Source organism: Diabrotica virgifera, chromosome 4 (genome assembly GCF_917563875.1).
Source record: "Diabrotica virgifera virgifera chromosome 4, PGI_DIABVI_V3a".
Classification (NCBI taxonomy): domain Eukaryota; kingdom Metazoa; phylum Arthropoda; class Insecta; order Coleoptera; family Chrysomelidae; genus Diabrotica; species Diabrotica virgifera.
The window spans coordinates 225,947,822-225,969,443 of record NC_065446.1 but is presented as its reverse complement, the minus strand read 5'-3'; the positions used below and the strand labels follow the sequence as shown (position 1 = coordinate 225,969,443).

Below are 21,622 nucleotides of genomic sequence, written 5' to 3'. Positions count from 1 at the left end.
TGTAAATGTCAGTAAACGTCAGATTATTTGTTATACCCCAATATTATATATTTTTTATATTCGTAAAAGAGAAAACGGCCACTATTTTTTAGATTCAGTTTAGAAATAATAAAAAATGTTAATTCCGGATCAAAAAAATGCATAATACAAAACCAAAAGTTACAGGTACAGTTTATTAGATCTGTTTTTAGGGAGCTTTAGGAACTAATGCTTATTTTACCTTTTAGTTAATGACGATTATATTGATTTAAGAAATTTTGATGAAAGTCATGCAAAGAACAGAGGAAATTCGTAAGTTTTTAACGTAATTATGCTAATTATTTAACTACTATGTACTTACCTATATATGTATGTAGTGGGAATCCATATCCCGTTCTATATTATGTCGGTTCAAAAACTCGTTTATTTGAATTTTTCGCTTAAATTTTGATGCACGTAAAAAAGTGGAAAAATAGAAGTAATATTTTCGTTGCCTAAAACTTTGCTATTTAACTTGTTTCCATAGCACTTGTACTTTTACAGGAAATATTGATTACCCTTAAAAACTCATCTCCTTCCATTTTCCCGACCTTTTGATCGCCCGTAAATTATTTGTCCTTCTATGGTTGTTATATTTTCCTTCTTGTATAATGGGTGCCGTCCTGTTACTATGTTTTTTGTCTCAAAAATTATCGACAGGTTTTTTCCAAATCAGGCAAAGGTATTTTATACTCCTTCGCTTTTTTCGTGGACACAAGTAACAATTTTTTCCTTTTTCTCGCAATTCGACAGTCTGTGTTGAAAACTACTGCTTCTTCTGGTACGCCAAGCAACTTTCTAATAGTCATCTATATTCTTTGTTTTGTAGAGTTTATTATGGGCACATACAATGTAATACAATATATTACATACTACGGATCTCTACATTTTTTACTGTATTCTTTCACTCAACTGTTGTTTCTGTTTTGCCAGCCCCCTTCCTGCAGATTTCTTCTTTCCATTACTTCGTCCATTTCATCTCTGAAGGATCTTCGGGGTCTGCTTCTTTTCTTTCTTCCTATCGGGTTCCACTCTTGTTTTTTGTCTGCTCTTTTGACATATCCGTACCATGTTAATCACTTCTGTTCTGTGTAGTCTAGTTCTATTATATCCATCCGAGTTAATTTCCATTCTCTTCTTAATCTCTATGTTATTCATTTTATCTTTTCATGTTACTCCGCAGCTTCTTAGAAATTCCATCTCTGTTGCTCTTATTTTGTTTTTGGGTTTGTTATTTATTACCCAGCTTTCACATCCATAAGTCAAGATATTTCTTTTTTTGTGTGTGAATTTGATGGCCTTGGCCGAGCCAATTTGCCAGACATTTTGTTATTTTAAAAATAAACAAATTTGTTTTTTCAATCAGAGGAATTTTTTCTGTATTTCTAACTCTAAATCCATAACAAACTAACATATTACAATTATTATCTAAACAATACACTGTTTTGGTTTTAAATATTTTTTTTGTACATATTTATTTTTTTTGTTTTTTTATATCTTCAATTTGTTTTTTTTATTTTTTTTTATTATTTTTTTATTATTTTTTTATTAGTTGTTTTTTTACTACGCTAAGACATAAATCCGATTCAACATCTCGGAGGTTTACATCTTCTTAGTTTTTCTTGTCAGAGTGTTATATATTCTTGTTTTTGTCTTTATACTGATGTAATTATCCCACAGTACAGGTTTCAATTTTCGTATACAGCAGTGGCGGATCCAAGGGGGGGCGATGGGGGCGATCGGCCCCCCCTCTCAACCCAAGTGATTTTTTTTAATTATAATATAAATATTACAAAAACATTCATTTATTTTTTCAATTGGATAATAATTATACATGTTTTAAAATTACAATATTATATGAATTATGAATTACATATAAATATATTTTATTAGTATGGGACTTCGCTAAAACGGGGCAGTGACGCCAGTGTATTTGGAAATGAGTAATTTATAATCCTTATAAATTAAGAAATAAAAATTATCACAATAAGCATATTTAAAAAAATATGTAATCCTATATACTGTGAACGCATACTACTTAAGGATCTCCACGTATAATTATAAAATCGTTTGCAGATAACAGATTCGCCGAAAATCTCTCGAAAATTGCGCGCCTAGCAAAAACTATATTAATTCGCCGAAAATATAAATATGTTCACACGCCGATAGCGCGATAGCTGACCACGAAAAAAGAACATCCTTATTAATTATTAGTAATTAGTGTATTTTGGGTATTTGGGTATCGATGCAAGTAACATCTCTACATAATACTGATTCGTACAGATCTAAGTTTGTAAATTGTTAGCGTGATTAATAGTATTTTGATTTTATTCTTCTTTTTTTATATTAATATAGTTTGTGATTTACGAAGAGTTATAAGATGTCAAATAAACGAAAGGAATCAGAAGCTTCTACCGAGAACTTAAAAAGTAAAAAATTCAAATGTCGCAATATAACTGATTATTTTTTTAAAAATGAACGTAATTTGGGTGATAATGTTAATAGTAATGATGATAATAAATATGTACAAGGTACATCTTATCAGATAGATCATACTATGAGACCTACTGATCTTGGATCAAATTTAAGTTCTGAGAGCATTCAAAACAAGTAATGCGATTTTTCAGTGTATCCGATACAAATCAATGATGATGCAGTGAATACCAATTCTACTTTCGAGAGTATGTATTATGGAAAAAGGTATGTCTTATATCCATGAAATGTATGTCTTATATATTATATAAGTTTATTTTATATCACGTTTGATAGAAGTGAGTAAGTGAGTATTTCTCCACGAGTACGATAGATAGTCATTTATGTCGCGGGATGCATTCATCCACATATAAAATGATGGTAATAAATTAAATTTTAAACTTCATATGGGAAAGTACATCATGTGACACCTCATTTAAAAGCTTTTGAGATACTGATTACAAAAATGTATAGACAATACTTGTGCAAAATGTCGGTCCAATGCTTTTTAAATGCATTCATTTTTTTTATAATCCGAGAAAACTAATAAGTATCTTTGAAAATTTTAAACGCAAAATGCAAGATAACATTATTATTACCGAGGGTCGAAAGTCTCTGAAAACTTCTATAATGTTTATTTTAATAAGTTACAGGGGTGAAAAAAGGAGAAAATTGAGTATGATTTTTAACACGTTGACGGACAGTGCGTCAAATGTATAAGCAAGTAGCAAGTGTTGTGACACTAATATGTATTTTGCAAAGTAGAATAGGGGAAATGCTACGTCTATGGACGTTGTGTCACATTACATCAATGGAAATTAAACGTATATAGACGTTCTGTCCGTCAGCGTGTTAATTTGAAATATATCATTCAAAAGAAATTTTTGTTTATTCTAATGGACTTTCGGCCCTCGGTAATAATGTAATATTTTATTCTGCGTTTTCTCAGGATTCGAAAAAAAATGAATGCGTTTAAAAAGCATTTGACCAAAATTTTGCGCATGTACGTATTATACATTTTTGTAATCAGTATTTCAAACGATTTGAAATGAAGTGTCACTTGATGTACTTTCCCATTACGAAATAAAATTAAAAATATTTCGACATGATTTTTTTTTGCCTTGAAAAAAGTAAAGTATTTTGATTTTTTAAAAATTACATTCGGTTAATTCATTATTACATTTCCGAAACTACTGTAAGTTGTTAACTTATAAAGTCTCATTTTGTAGGTTTTTTAAATTTTAATGATAATTCACTACATATATTTATTTTTATTTCATCAACTTTATATATAGGGCTATAGGGTGTCCCGACCCAAAAGTAGCGGAACCGTTGAATATTTCGCGAAATGAACATCGGATCGAAAAAATGAAAAATATATGTTCAATAATTTCTAAAAATCTATCAAATAATACCAAACACGACCCCCCACTCGACCCCCTGGAAGTGGGATGGGGCTAACTTTAAAATATTTAATGGAGACCCCCAGTTTTAATTGCAGGTTTGGATTCCTTACGTAAAAGTAAGCAACTTTTATTCGAGACATTTTTTCGAATTCTGGATAGATGGCGCTATAATCGGAAAAACGATTTATCGTGATACCATGGGTAATTTATAGAAATTGTTTAATATCTATAGAAACACACTCTCAAATGGAAAATCAAAAAACAAGTTGAATAGTTTTCAAAATCCTATCTAATACCGAATGCCACCAAACACGACACGGTGTCATTCGATAGGTTTTTGAAAAATAGTAAACAAATGTTTTTTAGTTTTTCATTTGGAAGTGTATTTCTCGAGACAGACTATTTCTATATTATTCTATTTCTATAGAATAGAAAAAATGTCCCGAATAAAAGTTTCTTACTTTTACGTAAGGAATCCAAATCTGCAATAAAAACTGGGGGTTTCCATTTACGATTTTAAATTGAGCCCCACCCCACCTCCAGGGGTTGGGGTAGGGGGTCGTATTTGATGTCATTCGATAGATTTTTAAAAATTACTGAACAGGTATTTTTCAGTTCTTCGATCCGATTTTTATTTTAGCCAATCGGCCCCCCCTCTTAACGATGCTGGATCCGCCGCTGGTATACAGTCTCTTATGTTTGTCCGAGTCTGTTTTTTATACCTTCTTCAGTTGTTCCTTTGTTTGATATTATAAAACCTAAATACTTGTTCGTTTCTGTTTCTTTGATTTGTTTACCATCGTCTCTTTCCAGCTGTTTTGTTTCTGTTTTTTCCGTTGTTAGGATTTATTTTGGTTTATTTCCCTTCCATTCTTTGTATATTTCTGTTCCAGTTTTCTCATCACAATTCTATGGTCATATCCGTCTTGTGAGATCACTATTTGGACGTCAGAAAAACTCAAGGTAGATATACAGGTATTGGTTTCTTACTGATATTACCATTCTTTCGCATCATAATTTCTATGGTTGCAGCGTTTACACTAGGAATCTTTTGAACAGGGTAGGGGATGTAGAGCAGCTCTTCAGCAGTCACTTTGTCATCTTCAATGGACTGCAACGTGTAATGGAATATGCAGTCCTTTATAATACAAGATTATACAATATACATTGTAATATTTAACATGTAATTAATGGATACTTTTATTCTAGCATGTCTCGTAAATCTCCGAACAGAAAAAATAAATCATCTATGAATTCTCTGTATTTAAAAGACGAACATTTACAGAAGGATAAAGAGTAAGATATTCAAATATTCTTAAGATATTTAAATATTGACTAAAGTTCTGTTCATTTTAGGTTAATAAATCATGGTCTAAAGAACTTGGTGACTACATACAACAAAACCAAGACCCGTTTGGAAAAAACTAACCAGCCACGAAGGATACCATGTTTAAATAAAAGGTTACCAACCGAAATAAGATATACAAGGTAAAGGTTTTTGGTTTTTTAATTTATAGTTGGCGCTTATAGAGTACGTAAATCGTTCATCTGGACATAGAGAACATACATAGGTACATTGTATATACATATATTGAACGCAAGCAGATTCAAGAAAACAAGACTAACACAAATGATAATAGATAATTACAGATTTGAGGAAGTAGATACATTCAAATACTTGGGAACGATGATTAGTAGAGATAATGAAAGAATAGACCTGAAACAGAAACTACAATCAGGAAATAGAGCTTACCACAAAAATAAAAAAATAATAAAAGATAAAAAATTAAGCAGAAATATAAAGATGCAAATATATGACTACCATAAGGCCAGTGGTAATGTATGCCATAGAAACCAACACCCTAACGTTAAAAGAAGAAGAACAGCTGAAAGCATTTGAAAGAAAAATAATGCGCAACATTCTTGGACCAAAAGTAATAAATGAAAACGAAAGAAAACCTTGGATGAACCACGAAATAGAACAATGGATGGAAGGAGAAAACATAGTGAAAGAAGCAAAAGCACGAAGAATAAGGTGGTATGGTCATATAAGTAGAAAAAGTGAAGATGATCCCATTAAAGTTATTACCAACTGGATACCCCCTGAGACAAGAGCACGAGGTAGATTAAAAGCAAGATGGAAACAGCAAGTCGAAAACGACTTAAAGAGTTATGGGAATTCGAAACTGGAAAAAAAAGACTGTGAACCGAAATGAGTGGAGAAAAGTAGTGACGAAAACGAAGACGCACCAGAAGCTTTGAGGAGACAGATTAGAAGAAAAGTGGACTGATCCCCCATGTCTTAACGGATCATTAAAGTGAAAAACAGCTATAACTTCCACGGGAGTGTACAGCTTATATACATACATTGTATAATATATTTAGATACATAATACATAAATACATAGGTACATTGTATTATATTGGGATAATTGTGGCAACTGAGCTCTCTCGATGACAATTTGGTTATTAGCATTTAGGGACAATAACCTCAAAATTCAAAATTATGACAATGTAGTAGCTAAATATTTTTGGTCTAAGGGAATGGGAAAACTGTTAATTTTGAAATTAGTTTTTAAATAAAAAGAATGTGTGTGTACTTTGTACTAGGGCTTCCAATCCCGCAATACCGAGATCTCGGTATTGCGGGATCCCGCGTCATTTTCCAATCCCGCGTGATGCGGGATTACAGGTGCGGGATCCGCGGGATTTGCGGGACTGAAAAAGCGTACATTACTGCTGTAGTTACGCTAAAAATTATCAAAAAACTATGTTTGCGCCATATTTTACAACGACGTAGAAATGTGACTGCACTACTGATTTATCTCCAAAAGCCTCGTAGTTACCAAGTGTCGTGTGACGATGAAACTGTTCATCTCCCACCGAAAAGTTTACTTCGAAAAGAAATTAATGATTTTGTAATGGGAATGAACTTCAGCCCTTTAAATTCGTCTGAGAGCAATGATGACGAAGATACTGATCAAGTAAGAAACACGTAAGAAACAATGTAGAGGTTCCATCATCGGGTTCCGATCTTGATCTTACATTGCAACAGGAGTTAGAGTTAACAATGTCGTCAGCATGTAATGTATTTACTTTGCCCGTCGCCATCTCGAGCTAATACACGTGAGTCCATTATTAAAATAGAAATGCCTCTATGAATCTGGTGAGTTAATGGGAAAATATCTTACATTTACATAATATAAAGCCTCAAAAGGAATACCGTCGACGTATGGAAGCCAAATGGGCATTTTCTGCTGCTGGCTATATTGTGTCTAAAGTACGCAACAATTTGGCAGATGACAGTTTAGATTTAGATATTGGCTCGTATGAATTAAAATAAAAATGTAGTATATACTCCAAATTTTGGAGTACATACTTCACGCGGTAGTATCTACTCTTATGTACGGTGAGTAAAAACTCATCACATCAACATATTTTTATTCATATGAAATGTAGTATAAACTTATACTTTATGCTCATACTCATGAGAACGTACTTGGAGTTAATACTCCGTTTATATTCATACCATCCAATATGTTGAAATGTTTTTTTTTTGTAGTTTTTTTTAATTTTGTTGGTGTATTTTTTGAAGATAGATTTTTGGTTTTTCCTGTATGTATTTGTTACTGTTTTTTGTGAAGAAAAAACAGTTTTGATCTCATACTAATAGTAATACTTAAATAAATGTGGAGCTAGTTGATTAATTTACTGTTTTATTTGCCTTATATAAATATGACTATTTTCAATATGCGGGATCCCGCAAATACCGAGATCCCGCGGGATTGAAAATTCTTAGTCCCGCAAATACCGAGATTGAACTCAGGCTGCGGGATTGGAAGCCCTACTTTGTACGCACGTAAGAAGTTATACTTCTATTATATGATTTAAACGAAATTAATATACTTTTTATTTATATTTTATTTAAATATTAAACTAATTTATACTTACTACTTCTCAAACCTTTTTATTAAAACAGTGCCAAAAATTAAAATAATAAAAGCATAAAGCACACACAAACACATTAAAAATGCCACAAATGATTTCTGAACATTAATTGTCGGAAATTTTTTTAACTAAATACATATTTTCTGAAAATAAAATTATATAATAAATATACTTACAATCATAAAATGTATAAAAAAAAATAAAAAAATAAAAGTTTTTATTGGGATTCGAACCAGCTATCAGCGCGGTTGGTATATTGGGGTTCATTCGCCTTAAACGCTTCGCCACGGAGGCAATGTGTCATTATGTGCGAAGATCGACTAACTAAACGGATTAAGCTTTTGACATTTTTGAATTAAATTAAATTATTTAGATTTTGAATTAAAATGATTTAGAATTGAAAAAATACAACAAAACATAGAGTAAGAAAACAATATATTAGGTGAACATTGATAGAAATTTTGATGGTAATCAAATTATGTAAATAAAAGTATTACATACTATGTATTTTGGTAGGTTCAAATAGGTAGGTACATATGATACATTTACAATTATTACGTGCCTGTTGCTTTTAAAAACTATTTAAATGTCACTACAATTATAAACTTTTTTGTTTCTGTCCTCACAACAATAAAACTAATATATTATACATTTGTTTACCTTCATATTGAACAATTATTTATTATTGACAGATCATTTCAACACCCAATCAGAGCCCGTATAACGACTAATATGTTACTGTCGGTGTGCGCATGCGCGCAGATCAATATAAATTCACCCTCAATCTCAATCGCGCCTATAGAAGTATAACTTCAAAAATATTTTAAAAATTAAAGTAAAATTATTAACTCATTGATCATAAACTTTGTTTTTGATTTATTTATGGACGGTCTTGTTTCAAAACTCACTCATTATATTCGTTCTAAAAGCTCTATTGCACCAAAAACTCGAACCAAAACTCGAACCTCGAAACCAAAAGTACTCGAACAGAAGCTTCAACTAACACAGGTTAGCGCAGTTGCCACAATTATCTTAATGTATATTCCCTATGTCCAGCTGAACGATTTACGTACTGTATACAACATGGTGATCTCAACAGAGAAAACTAAATCGATGTAAACTGGTCGTAAAAATCAAAATAATAGTGAACATAGAACAAGTGATGGAAACGGAATATGTACTTGTAAATAAAACTGTCAAGCTACGGAAAAGTGCAGCAGGATGTCTCAACAATCCAATCTGGAGAGACAAATACCTCACAACGGAAACGAAAACCAGGATATATAAATCAACAATAGGACCGATAATGACGTACACAGCGAAGACAAGAGCAGATACGGCGAAAACACAAAGACTGCTGGAAACAGCAAAAATGACATTCTTACGAAAAATAACAAACCATACTCTAAAATACAGAGTAAGAAGTGAGGAAATACGAGCGAGATGTGGTATAGGAGAAATAAATATGTGGACCAAAAGAAGAAAAATAGAATGGAATCAACACATAGAAAGAATGACAGAAAATATAATAGTACGAATAGCAAGAGACAAATCGCCAAATGGAAAAAGATCATTGGGACGACCGAGGAAAAGATGATCAGAAAAAGATTGCCAAATCGCCTTATAGGAGAAATAAACATGTGGACCAAAATAATAAAAATTGAATGGAATCAGCACATAGAAAGAATGTCAGAAAATAGAATAGTACGAATAGCAAGAGACAAATCGCCAAATGGAAAAAGATCATTGGGACGACCGAGGAAAAGATGGTCAGACGTCAATTGAGGCTAAAAACCGAAGTAAAACAGGCATTTAGCCTATTTATAAAGTAGAAAAACATTGTCTTGCAACGCTACGCTTTCCTAAAATCTTTTCCTGATATTATACAAAGCTAGTATTTTATTCCTCTCATCACGTGTCCAAGGTACTGCAGTTCCCGGATCTCTGTTTCATTATTCAGTTCTGTTTCTTATGAAAATTGATGTTCTTATGATGATATCTATCGACGTAGAGATCCTCCATCAGCATGATGAACTGGCTATATAAAACTTTGCCTGAAAAACTGGATGCAAGAGACACAAAATCGAAATAGATGAAAAATTATGAGAGAGATCTATGTACATACCTCAGTAGACAGGGAAATATTGAATAATAATAATGGGTCATTTAAGGATGAGCGTGTAATTTGTGCTGTTCAAATCGGTTAATAGGCCGGGATCCAGAAAAAGGTTTTTAATAGCAAGCTGAAAATTTGTTAATAGCTTAAGGGGATGGGTACGTATTTTCGGCTGCAGTGCTATTCAAATGGGGATTCATTTTTTTCGAATCCTGAGAAAACTAATAAGTATTTTTGAAAAATTTAAACGCAAAATGAAAGATTACGTTATAGTGCGGCAGATTGGTGCAAATATTATAACAATTGTGCATTTAATGATAGAAGCATATAATTTAGACCACATATACTACACATATAAAGGTTCAAAATTAGATGAGAGGTCATCTCAGATATTGCTTTTTACAAAAATGGCAGGCATTCAAAATGGCGACTATACATATGTGACTAATAGCACGATAACTTTTGAACGAAACATCCGATTTGAACTAAATTTGGTATGTAGGATCTTTAATTTGATGTGTAAGATCGAGTTTTAGAACCAGAAGAATCGGTTTACCAGAAGTTTTGTTTTTCCTGATTTTTTATGTAAAAAGATGTTGTTTTTTTAAATTCTTTCACCCTGAATGTATAAATTTTTCAAAAAGTTAATACCGCCATTGAAAAGAGCGTTAAATAATTTTTAGGAAATATTTTGAACTTTTTAGTTATGTTAATTACCATTTAATAAAGGCATAACGTATCTGCACATGTACCTGTGTGCGGCAGATTCGTGCAAATATTATAAGAATTATTGTGCATTTAATGGTAAAAGCATATAATTTGGACCACATATAATACATACATAGATTCAAATTTAGATATGAGGCCATCTCAGTTTTTGTTCTTTTTACAAAAATGGCGGGCATTCAAAATGGCGACTATACATATGTAACTAACAGCACGATAACTTTTGAACGAGAATTCAGATTTCAACCAAATTTGGTGTATATGTTCTTTCTTTGATGAATAAGATCGAAGTCTTGAACCGAAAGAATCGGTTTACCCGAAGTTGTGTTTTACTGGTTTCTTACGTAAAAATATGTTGTTTCTTTTTCAATTCTTTCACCCTGTATATATAATTTTTTCAAAAAGGTAATACGGCCATTGAAAAGAGTGTAAGTATATTTTTCGGAAATATTTTAAACTTTTTAGTTATGTTAATTACCATTTAATAAATGCCTAACGTATGTGCACATGTACATATGGGCGGCAGATTCATTTTGAATGCCCGGCATTTTTGTAAAAGACAAAATCTGAGATGGCCTCATATCTAAATTTGAATTTTTGTATGTGTAGTATGTGTGATCCAAATTATATGCTTCTACCATTAAATGCACAATAATTCTTATATTATTATTTGCACGAATCTGCCGCACATAGGTACCTACATGTGAAGATAAGTTATGCATTTATTAAATGGTAATTAATATAACTAAAGGGTTCAAAAGATTTCCTAAAAAATATTTTTACGCTCTTTTCAATGCCGGTATTACCTTTTTGAAAAATTAATATATACAGGGTGAAATAATTGAAAAAATTAACAACATATTTTTACAAAAAAATCAGGATAAACACTTCTGGTAAACCGATACTTCCGGTTCAAGAGCTCGATCTTATACATTAAAAAAAGAACCTATATACCAAATTTGGTTGGAATCGGACTTTTCGTTCAAAACTTGTCGTGATAAAAGTCACATATGTATAGTCGCCATTTTGAATGCGCGCCATTTTTGTAACAGGCAAAATCTGAGATGGCCTCATATCTAAATTTGAACCTTTGTATGTGTAGTATTATATGTGGTCCAAATTATATGCTTCTACCATTAAATGCACAATAATTTTTATAATATTTGCACGAATCTGCCGCACATAGGTACATGTGAAGATAAGTTATGCATTTATTAAATGGTTATTAACATAACTAAAAAGTTCAAAATATTGTCTAAAAAATATTCTTACGCTCTTTTCAATGGCGTTATTGTCTTTTTGAAAAATTAATATACAGGGTGAGGCAGATAACTGGCCTATTAGAAATATCTCGAGAACTAAAGGCAACAGAATCATGAAAAATGGAATGCAGGGGTTTTGAAGGATGATCTATTAAATGAAAATATTTTCATCTCTTTGCAACTTCCGGTTATACCGGAAGTTGCTTATAACTTCGTTTTTTTAAATGGGACACCCTGTATATTTTTATATTTTTGGATTCTCTTCGATGTCTTCTTTCTAAAAATATGAGGATTTGTAATGTTATACAGGGTATTTTAAAAGATAATTACGTTTTTTTATTAATTTCGAGGCAATGTTCACACCCTGTAGAATTGTAGTAGTTTCACAACTAAAACTCTACTTACGTTCAAATGATTTTTAATATAGTCTACTATTGTTAAGAATCATTAGTATAGCTAAATTTTTAATTTTAGTATACAGGGTTGGTCGAAACTCGGAATGAATATTTTCTGAGTTTTCTTAAACGGAACACCCTGTATTTTAGTATTGTAATGAAATGATATTTTATGGTACTTTTTTATTTCTTAAGCATTCCCTATACCTAACTGCTTTAATTTGTGCTTAATTGTTAGTCGCACCAACAATCTTAACTACGTAGGTATTTTGATAGCTAATCCATTATTGGTAATTTTAAGGATCAGTCTGGATTAATATGTATTTATTTCTGAAAAATGATTTGTAATTGAATATTTTCACGGGTAACCTAATAAAATTTTACGTATTTTTTGTTGCAATTAATGTTTAGCTTTAATCACCAATAACTCACAAATTAAAGCAGTTAGGTATAGGGAATACTTATAAAATAAAAAAGTACTATGAAATACCATTTCATTACAATACTAAAATACAGGGTGTTCTATTTAAGAAAACTTAGAAAATATTCATTCCGAGTTTCGACCAACCCTGTATACTAAAATTTCAAAATAAGCTATACTAATGATTCTTAACAATAATAGACTATATTAGAAATCACTTGAACGTAAGCAGAGTTTTTAATGTCAAACTATTACAATTCTACAGGGTGTGAATGTTGCTACGAAATTAATAAAAAAATGTAAATATCTTTGAAAATACCCTGTATAGTATTACAAAATTTCATATTTTAAGAAAGAAGATATTGAGGAGAATCCAAAAATGCAAAAATATACAGGGTGTCCCATTTAAAAAAACCAAATTATAAGCAACTTCCGGTATAACCGGAAGTTGCAAAGAGATGAAAATATTTTCATTTAATAGATCATCCCTCAAAACCCCTTTATTCCAATTTTCATGATTCTGTTACCTATAGTTCTCGAGATATTTCTAATAGGCCAGTTATCTGCCTCACCCTATATACAGGGTGAAATAATTGAAATAAAACAACATATTTTTACATAAAAAACCAGGAAAAACACAACTTTGGTAAACCGATTCTTCCGGTTCAAGACCTCAATTTTACACATCAAAAAAAGAACCTATATACCAAACTTGGTTAAAATCGGACATTTCTTTCAAAAGTTATCGTGCTATTAGTCATATATGTATAGTCGCCATTTTGAATGCGCGCCATTTTTGTAAAAGGCAAAATGTGAGATGGCTTCGTATCTAAATTTGAACCTTTATATGTGTAGTATATGTGGTCCAAATTATATGCTTCTATCATCAAATGCACAGTTGTTTCACATATCTGCTGCACTATTATTAGGGAGGGCCGAAAGTCCCTGATAACTTCTATAATGTTTATTTTAATAAGTTACAGGGGTGAAAAACTAAGAGAAAATTTAGTGTGATTTGTCATTTCAAATATCTCATTCAAAATATACTTTTTATTTATTCTAAGGGACTTTCGGCCAACGGTAATAATTTATTCTTTCATTCTACTTTTAAATCTTTCAAAAATATTTATTGGTTTTTTCAGGATTCGAAAAAAATGAAAACAATGTCCGTGGTAATATTTTCCAAATCTATCTTTGTCTTACAACGCACTCAGTCTAATAGAATATTGTCAGCATATTGTCAGTCAGACAGTGGCAATCAGTGACAATTTTAAATATTTGACATGGCATCGGGAATATTTTGAGTTGTTGATTAAATAATGTTGATATATAGTGTATTTGATAAATAATTTATTTAAGACGTGAACTTACTAAAAAGTTATTTATTGTGTATTATTTGTGGAAGATCCAAGCAGAGAATACATTAGGATAATATATTCTGTGATCCAAGTATTTTGTTGTTAAAGATGTTTAAAATTGTAAGCGTTCCATAGTAACGCTCCATAGTAAAGTTCCATTGTAATTGAGTATTAGTTTTTGTTGTACATATAAATTATTACAATCACTGAATACATAGTGAAAAAATTATCAGTAATAATTGCACAAGAGCTCTAAAATTATTGAATTTTTCCCGAGTGTCACTTTGACAGTTTTAATTTCACGAGCCGAAGGCGAGTTAAATTATTTCAATGTGTCACGAGGGCAAAAATTCTATATTAATTTTAGAGATCGAGTGCAATTTGTTGCGATTATTTCATGAATAAAACTGTTCAAAACCAAAATTTTATTGTAATTTATTTATGTAAGTACAAATTACTACAATTAAACGCACAGTTATAAATATTTCACGGTTGAAAGTCATCACTTTTATAATTTTTAAAACATTAATTGTCATTAATGTCACTGAATGTATCTTTTCGTAGCAACGAAGGGCATCTGACGTAATATATTTCTGTAGCTTGGTCAGAATCTCCTATGAATGAAATAATCAGTAGGTAGTAATTGTACAAGAGCTCTAAAATTATCGAATTTTTTCCGAGTGACACTTTGACGGTTTTAATTTCACGACCCGAATGGGAGTGAAATTATGTCAAAATGTCATGAGGGCAAAAATTCGATAATAATTTTAGAGATCGAGTGCAATTTGTTGCGATTATTTCATGAATAAAACTATTCAAAACTAAAATTTTATTGTAATTAATTTATGTAAGTACAAATTAGTACAATTAAACACACAGTTGTTATAAATATTTGACGGTTGAAAGTCATCACTTTTATAATTTTTAAAACATTAATTATCATTAATGTCACTGAATGTATTATATTATCAAAAATTATCAGTTTAATTTTTATTTCTGTAGCTTTCTATTGGTCAGAATCTCCTATGAATGAAATAATCACATTTATTAACTGAATTAATAATTTGCAATTATACAAATAACAGTTATCCAAGAACATTCAAAAGCCGTCTCTTTAAAGTTAATCATGACATTGTCAAGTAGAATGACGTTGTAGTAATGTTAACATATACATACCAGTGTGAATTTTACTACACGTAATTTGCCGTGTAAAGACAGAAAAATAGGGATAGCCGTAAAATATTTGACCGTATGTACCGATGGCCTTAACGGTGTCGAGTCGGACAAACTTTGATGTATGGGAACACTGGAACACGGGAATCTTTAATTATTGAACATGATACTTCTCCGGATGGCACTTTTATCATGTTTCATAATTAAAGTTTAATACGTAGAACATGTCAAATGATAGGAATTATGTTGGTGATAAATAGCAGTCTGATTTTTGCATGAGAGTTTCATGAAAGTGTAACAAATCAATTTCAAAGTTCTATACAACAAAATACATGAGACGTTTTCTTAGTCTGACCTTCGAAATCTGTAGCCTGTTGCACAATTAAAACTTCTCCTCTTCCAGTGTTCCTGTATGTATATCAAAGTTTGTCCTATAATAGACACCGTTAAGCTATTAACAACTTTTCAGCTTACTATTAATAAACTTTTTTTTTGGTACGCGGGATCCAGGCTTATAAGTTACGGATCTGCTCAATTGAAATTAATACATAATTTCAGTTGAGCAGCCACTTCCAATTGATTTGTCACCCTTTCATTAAACTCTCATGCAAAAATCAGTCGGTATTTATCACCAACTGGGCATTTTAATAAGCCCGACACGTAGAACATGACAGGTGATAAATAGCAGCCTGATTGTTGCAAGAGAGTTTAATGAAAGGGTGACAAATCAATTTAAAGTTCTGTCCGACAAAATACATGGGACGTTTTCGTAGTCTGACGTTCGAAATTTGTAACCTGTTTCACAATTAAAACTTCACCTGTTCCAATGTTCTCGTTAGTAAAAGTTTGTCCGACTAGACACCGTTAAGCTATTAATAAATTTTCAGCTTGCTATTAATCAATTTTTTTTGGTACGCGGGATCCAGGCCTATTATATTAATAGACAGAAGAGCGGCAACGAACGTAATGCGTGTGAGAGCTAGGAGGGGAGCAGTATATGACTCGGACACACTCGGATCACTTTTTATGATAAATAAAATTTAGATGCCATATAAAAAGACAGGAGAACAACTAACACGCCAAGAACGAGATCCTAGTTAATCCTAGAAAACCTAAAAAAATCCAGAAATAGAAGAAATATATTGCAAGAAGAATTGAATATAGAACTCCTAAAACAGAGGCAGAAAACAATACGAGAAGGATATAATACGATTAAGAAGAAACATAGGAAACGGCTAAAAGAGTGGTAGGAATAAAGATAACATCAAAGAATAGATCTTTGAGAAAAATTATCAGTAGTAATTGCACAAGAGCTCTAAAATTATTGAATTTTTCCCAAGTGACACTTTGACAGTTTTAATTTCACGAGCCGAAGGCGAGCGAAATTATGTCAAAGTGTCACGAGGGCAAAAATTCTATATTAATTTTAGAGATCGAGTGCAATTTTTTGCGATTATTTCATGAATAAAACTGGTCAAAACCAAAATTTTATTGTAATTTATTTATGTAAGTACAAATTAGTACAATTAAACACACAGTTGTTATAAATTTTTGATGGTTGAAAGTCATCACTTTTATAATTTTTAAAACATTAATTGTCATTAATGTCATTGAATGTATTTTTTTATAGCAACGAAGGGCATCTGACGTAATATACTTGACGACGGGCAATTATCAAAAATTATCAATTTAATTTAGATTTCTGTAGCTTTCTATTGGTCAGAATCTCCTATGAATGAAATAATCAATATATTGCTTATAACAACAAACATAGCTCAACCAAAAATAAAATATTTTCAATATTTTTTTCTCAAAATTATGTTCTTTAAATTATTGTATTACATCCATTAGTTTTACTTTTCAGTTACTTAGAAAAACCGGCAGATGATCAGCATAGTTTCAAGTCAAAATCTGATACGTCGCTTAATCGAGATAAAATACCAATAAGAAATGTATCATCCAGTGCTCCTTTCTCATTAAGGTAAAAATTAAATATTAGTTAAATTATTTCACTGATCAAATAGAACAGACAGAACCGATTTAACCATTAACTGGTATCGTCCGGATCATTTTGAACCCAATCGGGTAAATTTCTGTTCGTATTTTTGTCACACAAGCGGAAAATAACGCAAATAAATAAAAAAATTCTAAGAAGGGTGTAATTTCCTATTGTAACATAGTTTTTAATTCAAACCAGCTTTTCATAATAACAATATTGAATATTGTGAAAAATAAAGGTACTTTATTCTTGAGCAAAATTCATATTTTGTATATATCTGCCTCATAGGTAGGTAAATTTGATATCTGATGATTGCCTCTTAGATTCTAGACCATGCAGAACTTTTTATGAAGAATAACTTTTATATTGTAGTAACTCCATCTTTCTTGTATTCTTTGTCCACTGTCTTCTAGTAATGTTATGACTGCACTCAGATACTCGCTGAAATATTCATGTTATCTTTTGACTTGCTCCTGTGGCGATATTATATCTTTAATGGTAAGGGAGCCCAAGCGGGGATTTCTGCAGTTACTCGAGCGCGTCAGATTATTACATGGGGAGAAACCTTGTTCCCTGAAAATGTACCTCTACCATATATTGGTTCTTAATGCAGGGGAGTTCGTTAAGGGGGGTCCGAAAAAAAAACTATCCTTAGAAAAACTCGAAATCGTCAGATTAAGATAAGGTAAGTTAAGGACATGCAAAACAGTGTATATTTCAAAAAATCTGACGATTTGAGCTGGGCGTAAGTAAATGAGTGAGTCCCAAAGTTGCACAAGAAAAACGCGAATATTTCGCGAAATGAATGACAGATCGAAAAACTAAAAAATACGTTCTCAATATTTTAAAAAATCTATCGAACGATACCAAACACGACTTCCCACGGAGAGGGGTGGGGGGTAAATTTAAAATTTTAAATACGAATCCCGCGATATTTCGCGAAATAAACATCAGAGCGAAAAACTGAAAAGTACATTTATTCAATATTTTTGAAAAATTTATCGAATAGCATCAAACACGACCCCCCACGGAGGTGGGGTGTGGGGTTACTTTAAAATCTTAAATAGGAGCCCCCATTTTTTATTTCAGATTTGGATTCCATACTTAAAAATAAGTAACTTTTATTCGAGACATTTTTTCGAATTATGGATAGATGGCGCTATAATCTAAAAAAACGATTGTTGGAAATGGAAAATTAAATTAAAAATGGAAAGTCCCCACTAAAATGGAAAACTTTACTTAACTTTTTTTGGATTTAGTGACTGCACATTTAGCATACTTTGCTCCCCTACCATTTACAATTGGTTGGTGGATGGTATAATATATTGTGTTAGCTATGCTTCATTTTTAAAATAGGAGGAGTAGTTCAAATTTACCGCGCCGAAATGCTTGCTTGTAATTGGTCCAACCGCAAGCAAGGTTACGAGGTTACCAAAGTTAACAATAGACCAGGCTAGTTATATGCCACTCAATGCAGCGGGGTGTAACGCCAATATCAAGTACGGTGGTCTAGCTATCTTTGTCTGTCGTGAGACTGTGAGCGTATCTACCAAGAGGTGGGAGTAATGGAACGACACAAACACAGAGGCGGCGGCCATCATTATGCTAGAGAGAGAAAGCTAAGCGCCGGTAGAGAGAGATAGATAGACCACCGATCCCATCTGCTCCGCGTTACGCCATAGGGCTTTTCATCGATTGTCATTGGTTTCGAGCTTCCGTCTAAGTTGTATAATCTGTGTATAATATTAACATACACGGATTATACGACATTTGACAGAAGCTCGAAACAAATGACTGTGAATGAAAAGCCCTATTTTTCGGACTTGGAATAATTTACTTGTTATTATATCTATGGAGGTTACTCCATAAATTATGAAATAATTCATTTAAAATTAATAGGTTAATTAACTTATATCGGCGATTTTTGTGTTTTCTACGATGTTCCTTTAATTTTTAGATATTTAGTCTGCATTTATATAAAAAGCAGTTGTTCTTAGAACTCTTTAGCGACGTGTTAGTATAATAAGTATAATATTTATGGATTACCGTCAAAGGCCGATATCATCAACCAAAAAAAAAAAGATGGATCTGGTTATTTTTCTAGTGACATTATTGGGTGTGAATCTGTCTGTTAAGTTTACTCCTCATATTTAAAAAATGAACCATAGTTGTTTACTAATATTATATACAGTGCGTAAATCGTTCAGCTGGACATAGGGAACATACATTGTATAGATGTATTTAGATACATAAATACGTACATTTTATTATATTAACATAATTGTGGCAACTTCGCTCTCTCAATGACGATATAGTTGTTAGAATTAAGGGGCATTAACCTCAAAATTGACAATTAATTTCAGGTGACACAAATAAACGTTAAAACATGATATTGTAGAAGAACTATTTTTGACCTAATGGGAAAACTGTGTCTGTTTAATTTGGAAATTAATTTTTAAATAAAAGATATTTTAAAAATTAAAGTAAAATTATTAATTCATCAGTCATAATCTTTGTTTTTGATTTATTTATGGACTGCCTTGCATTCAAAATCATTCATTCTGTTCGTTGTAACAGTTCTATTGCACCAGAAACTCGTATTCAAACAGAAGTTTCAACTAACACAGGTTAGCGCAGTTGCCACAATGATCTCAATGTATATTCCCTATGTCCAGCAGAACGATTTACGTACTGTATTATGTTTTGGTATTCATCGGCTGCACGCGCTTACCCATTCAGCAAGATTTTCCGCCCACTTTGTGTCTTTTTCTTGGTTAAGTTATATTTTGTTCCATGTTTCCTGGTAATCCACTTTTTCTTTACATATTTGTTTAAACCCAAAATATCTACGAAATTTTTAATTTTTTCTTATTTTTGAATTTGGTATGAGCACGCGCAACAAAACGAGACTAAGACTTTTGTAATTATTTTCAAAAAAGGACGGTGTACTGAGGACTATTATCTCTCCGTATGAGGAAACGTCATAGAATACTTTTAAGGTACATTTTCATTTAAAATTTTAATTTTCCTATCTTTTTATCAATTTATTTTATCCCCTATAAGTATAAAATATTAACTAGGACTTTTTTGTCTTCAATTAACTTTAGCAAAAACATAATAGATTCAAATGCAGACAAAGTAGAGCCATTCAGAAATAAAGTTACTATGACGGGAAATGAAGATATGAATGATAAAACACGAGTTCTGACACCAAGTAAGCGTAAGCAGAAATCCCATTGCAGGTCTAAATCAAGAGATGGTGATATTAGGGAGTTAAGTATAAATATAGAAAATAGTTTTTTTAATTTAAACTAATCAATTTAATTTAAGTACAGTCGGAAAAATGAAAGAATACCCATGAACGATCACATCAATCACTTATTTTGTATTTGCTATCTTTTTCTATAACAAACGTTTGTTACTTATAGAAAAAGACAGCAAATACAAAATAAGTGATTGATGTGATCGTTCATGGATATTCTTTCATTTTTCCGACTGTAAATTCATTTTAATACGCTTGGGGGGTTAGCGATTATTAACGGTAACTGGGACAGAAAAAAAGATAATATTTGTTGATAATCATCCATTCTTGATAACAAACAAACCCCTGTAGAAAGAGTGACGCATTACAACTATCTCAGTACCATAATAAATGAAGAATGGACCAACAACCAAGAGATAACCCACATAACAATTTCATGTTCTTAGTAGATTCAGAGAACATATTTTTCAGAAAAAGTGTATGCTGAGAATATGCGTAATTACCATTGTGAATGTGCAGAGCAGATACTGAGTATATACTACATTACAGTACTTAAACGTTCTATGTATATACTTAGAATGTACTACCGCACTTCTTTTTAGTATATACCAAGAATATACTTTTTAGAATATTCCAAGGAGGTGCTATAAACCTTCTATTTATATACTTAGAACGTACTACCGTACATCTTTTTAGTATCTGGGAAGAATATACTTTTAAGAATATTCCAAGGAAGTGCTATATTGCTCAGAAGTATGTTTTCAGCATCATCTAATCTCATCTTAGGTTCTACTGGTTCTACCAAGTACCTAGCTGTTACATATTCTAATTGCATATGAAGAGTACAGGGGAAAACAAGGAATGTCACATTTTAAACATATTGAGATAACACCAATAAAGGTTTAATTCTTATGATATCTAAAAACTACTTAGGAGATTTTTAGCAGAATTCTAGCAATTCTTAGTCTATAACCTTAATATAATATTAATCTATATTAAGTTATTAATTTAATAATGCACCAAAAAACTTCTAACATTCCTTATTTTTGCCCAGTGGCGTGCGGAC

The 21,622-nt window shown here is 31.6% G+C and overlaps 1 protein-coding gene across 3 annotated transcripts in view; it reads left to right on the top strand.

Annotated features, from left to right (window-relative positions):
- Positions 1-21,622, top strand: part of LOC114329361 (uncharacterized) — a 75,202-nt gene continuing 53,580 nt past the window's right edge. For 2 of the 3 annotated variants that reach the window (XR_007697848.1, XM_028278427.2), the window contains exons 1-6: positions 8-165; positions 228-291; positions 5,106-5,192; positions 5,253-5,384; positions 17,160-17,276; positions 20,402-20,566. Coding sequence is in view for 2 of the 3 variants with exons in the window: in XM_028278427.2 (XP_028134228.1) it covers positions 138-165; positions 228-291; positions 5,106-5,192; positions 5,253-5,384; positions 17,160-17,276; positions 20,402-20,566 (593 nt within the window). In the remaining variant the exon portion in view is untranslated. Of the gene's footprint in view, positions 166-227; positions 292-5,105; positions 5,193-5,252; positions 5,385-17,159; positions 17,277-20,401; positions 20,567-21,622 lie in introns of all 3 variants that reach the window. The other variant, XM_028278426.2, reaches the window with a different exon arrangement.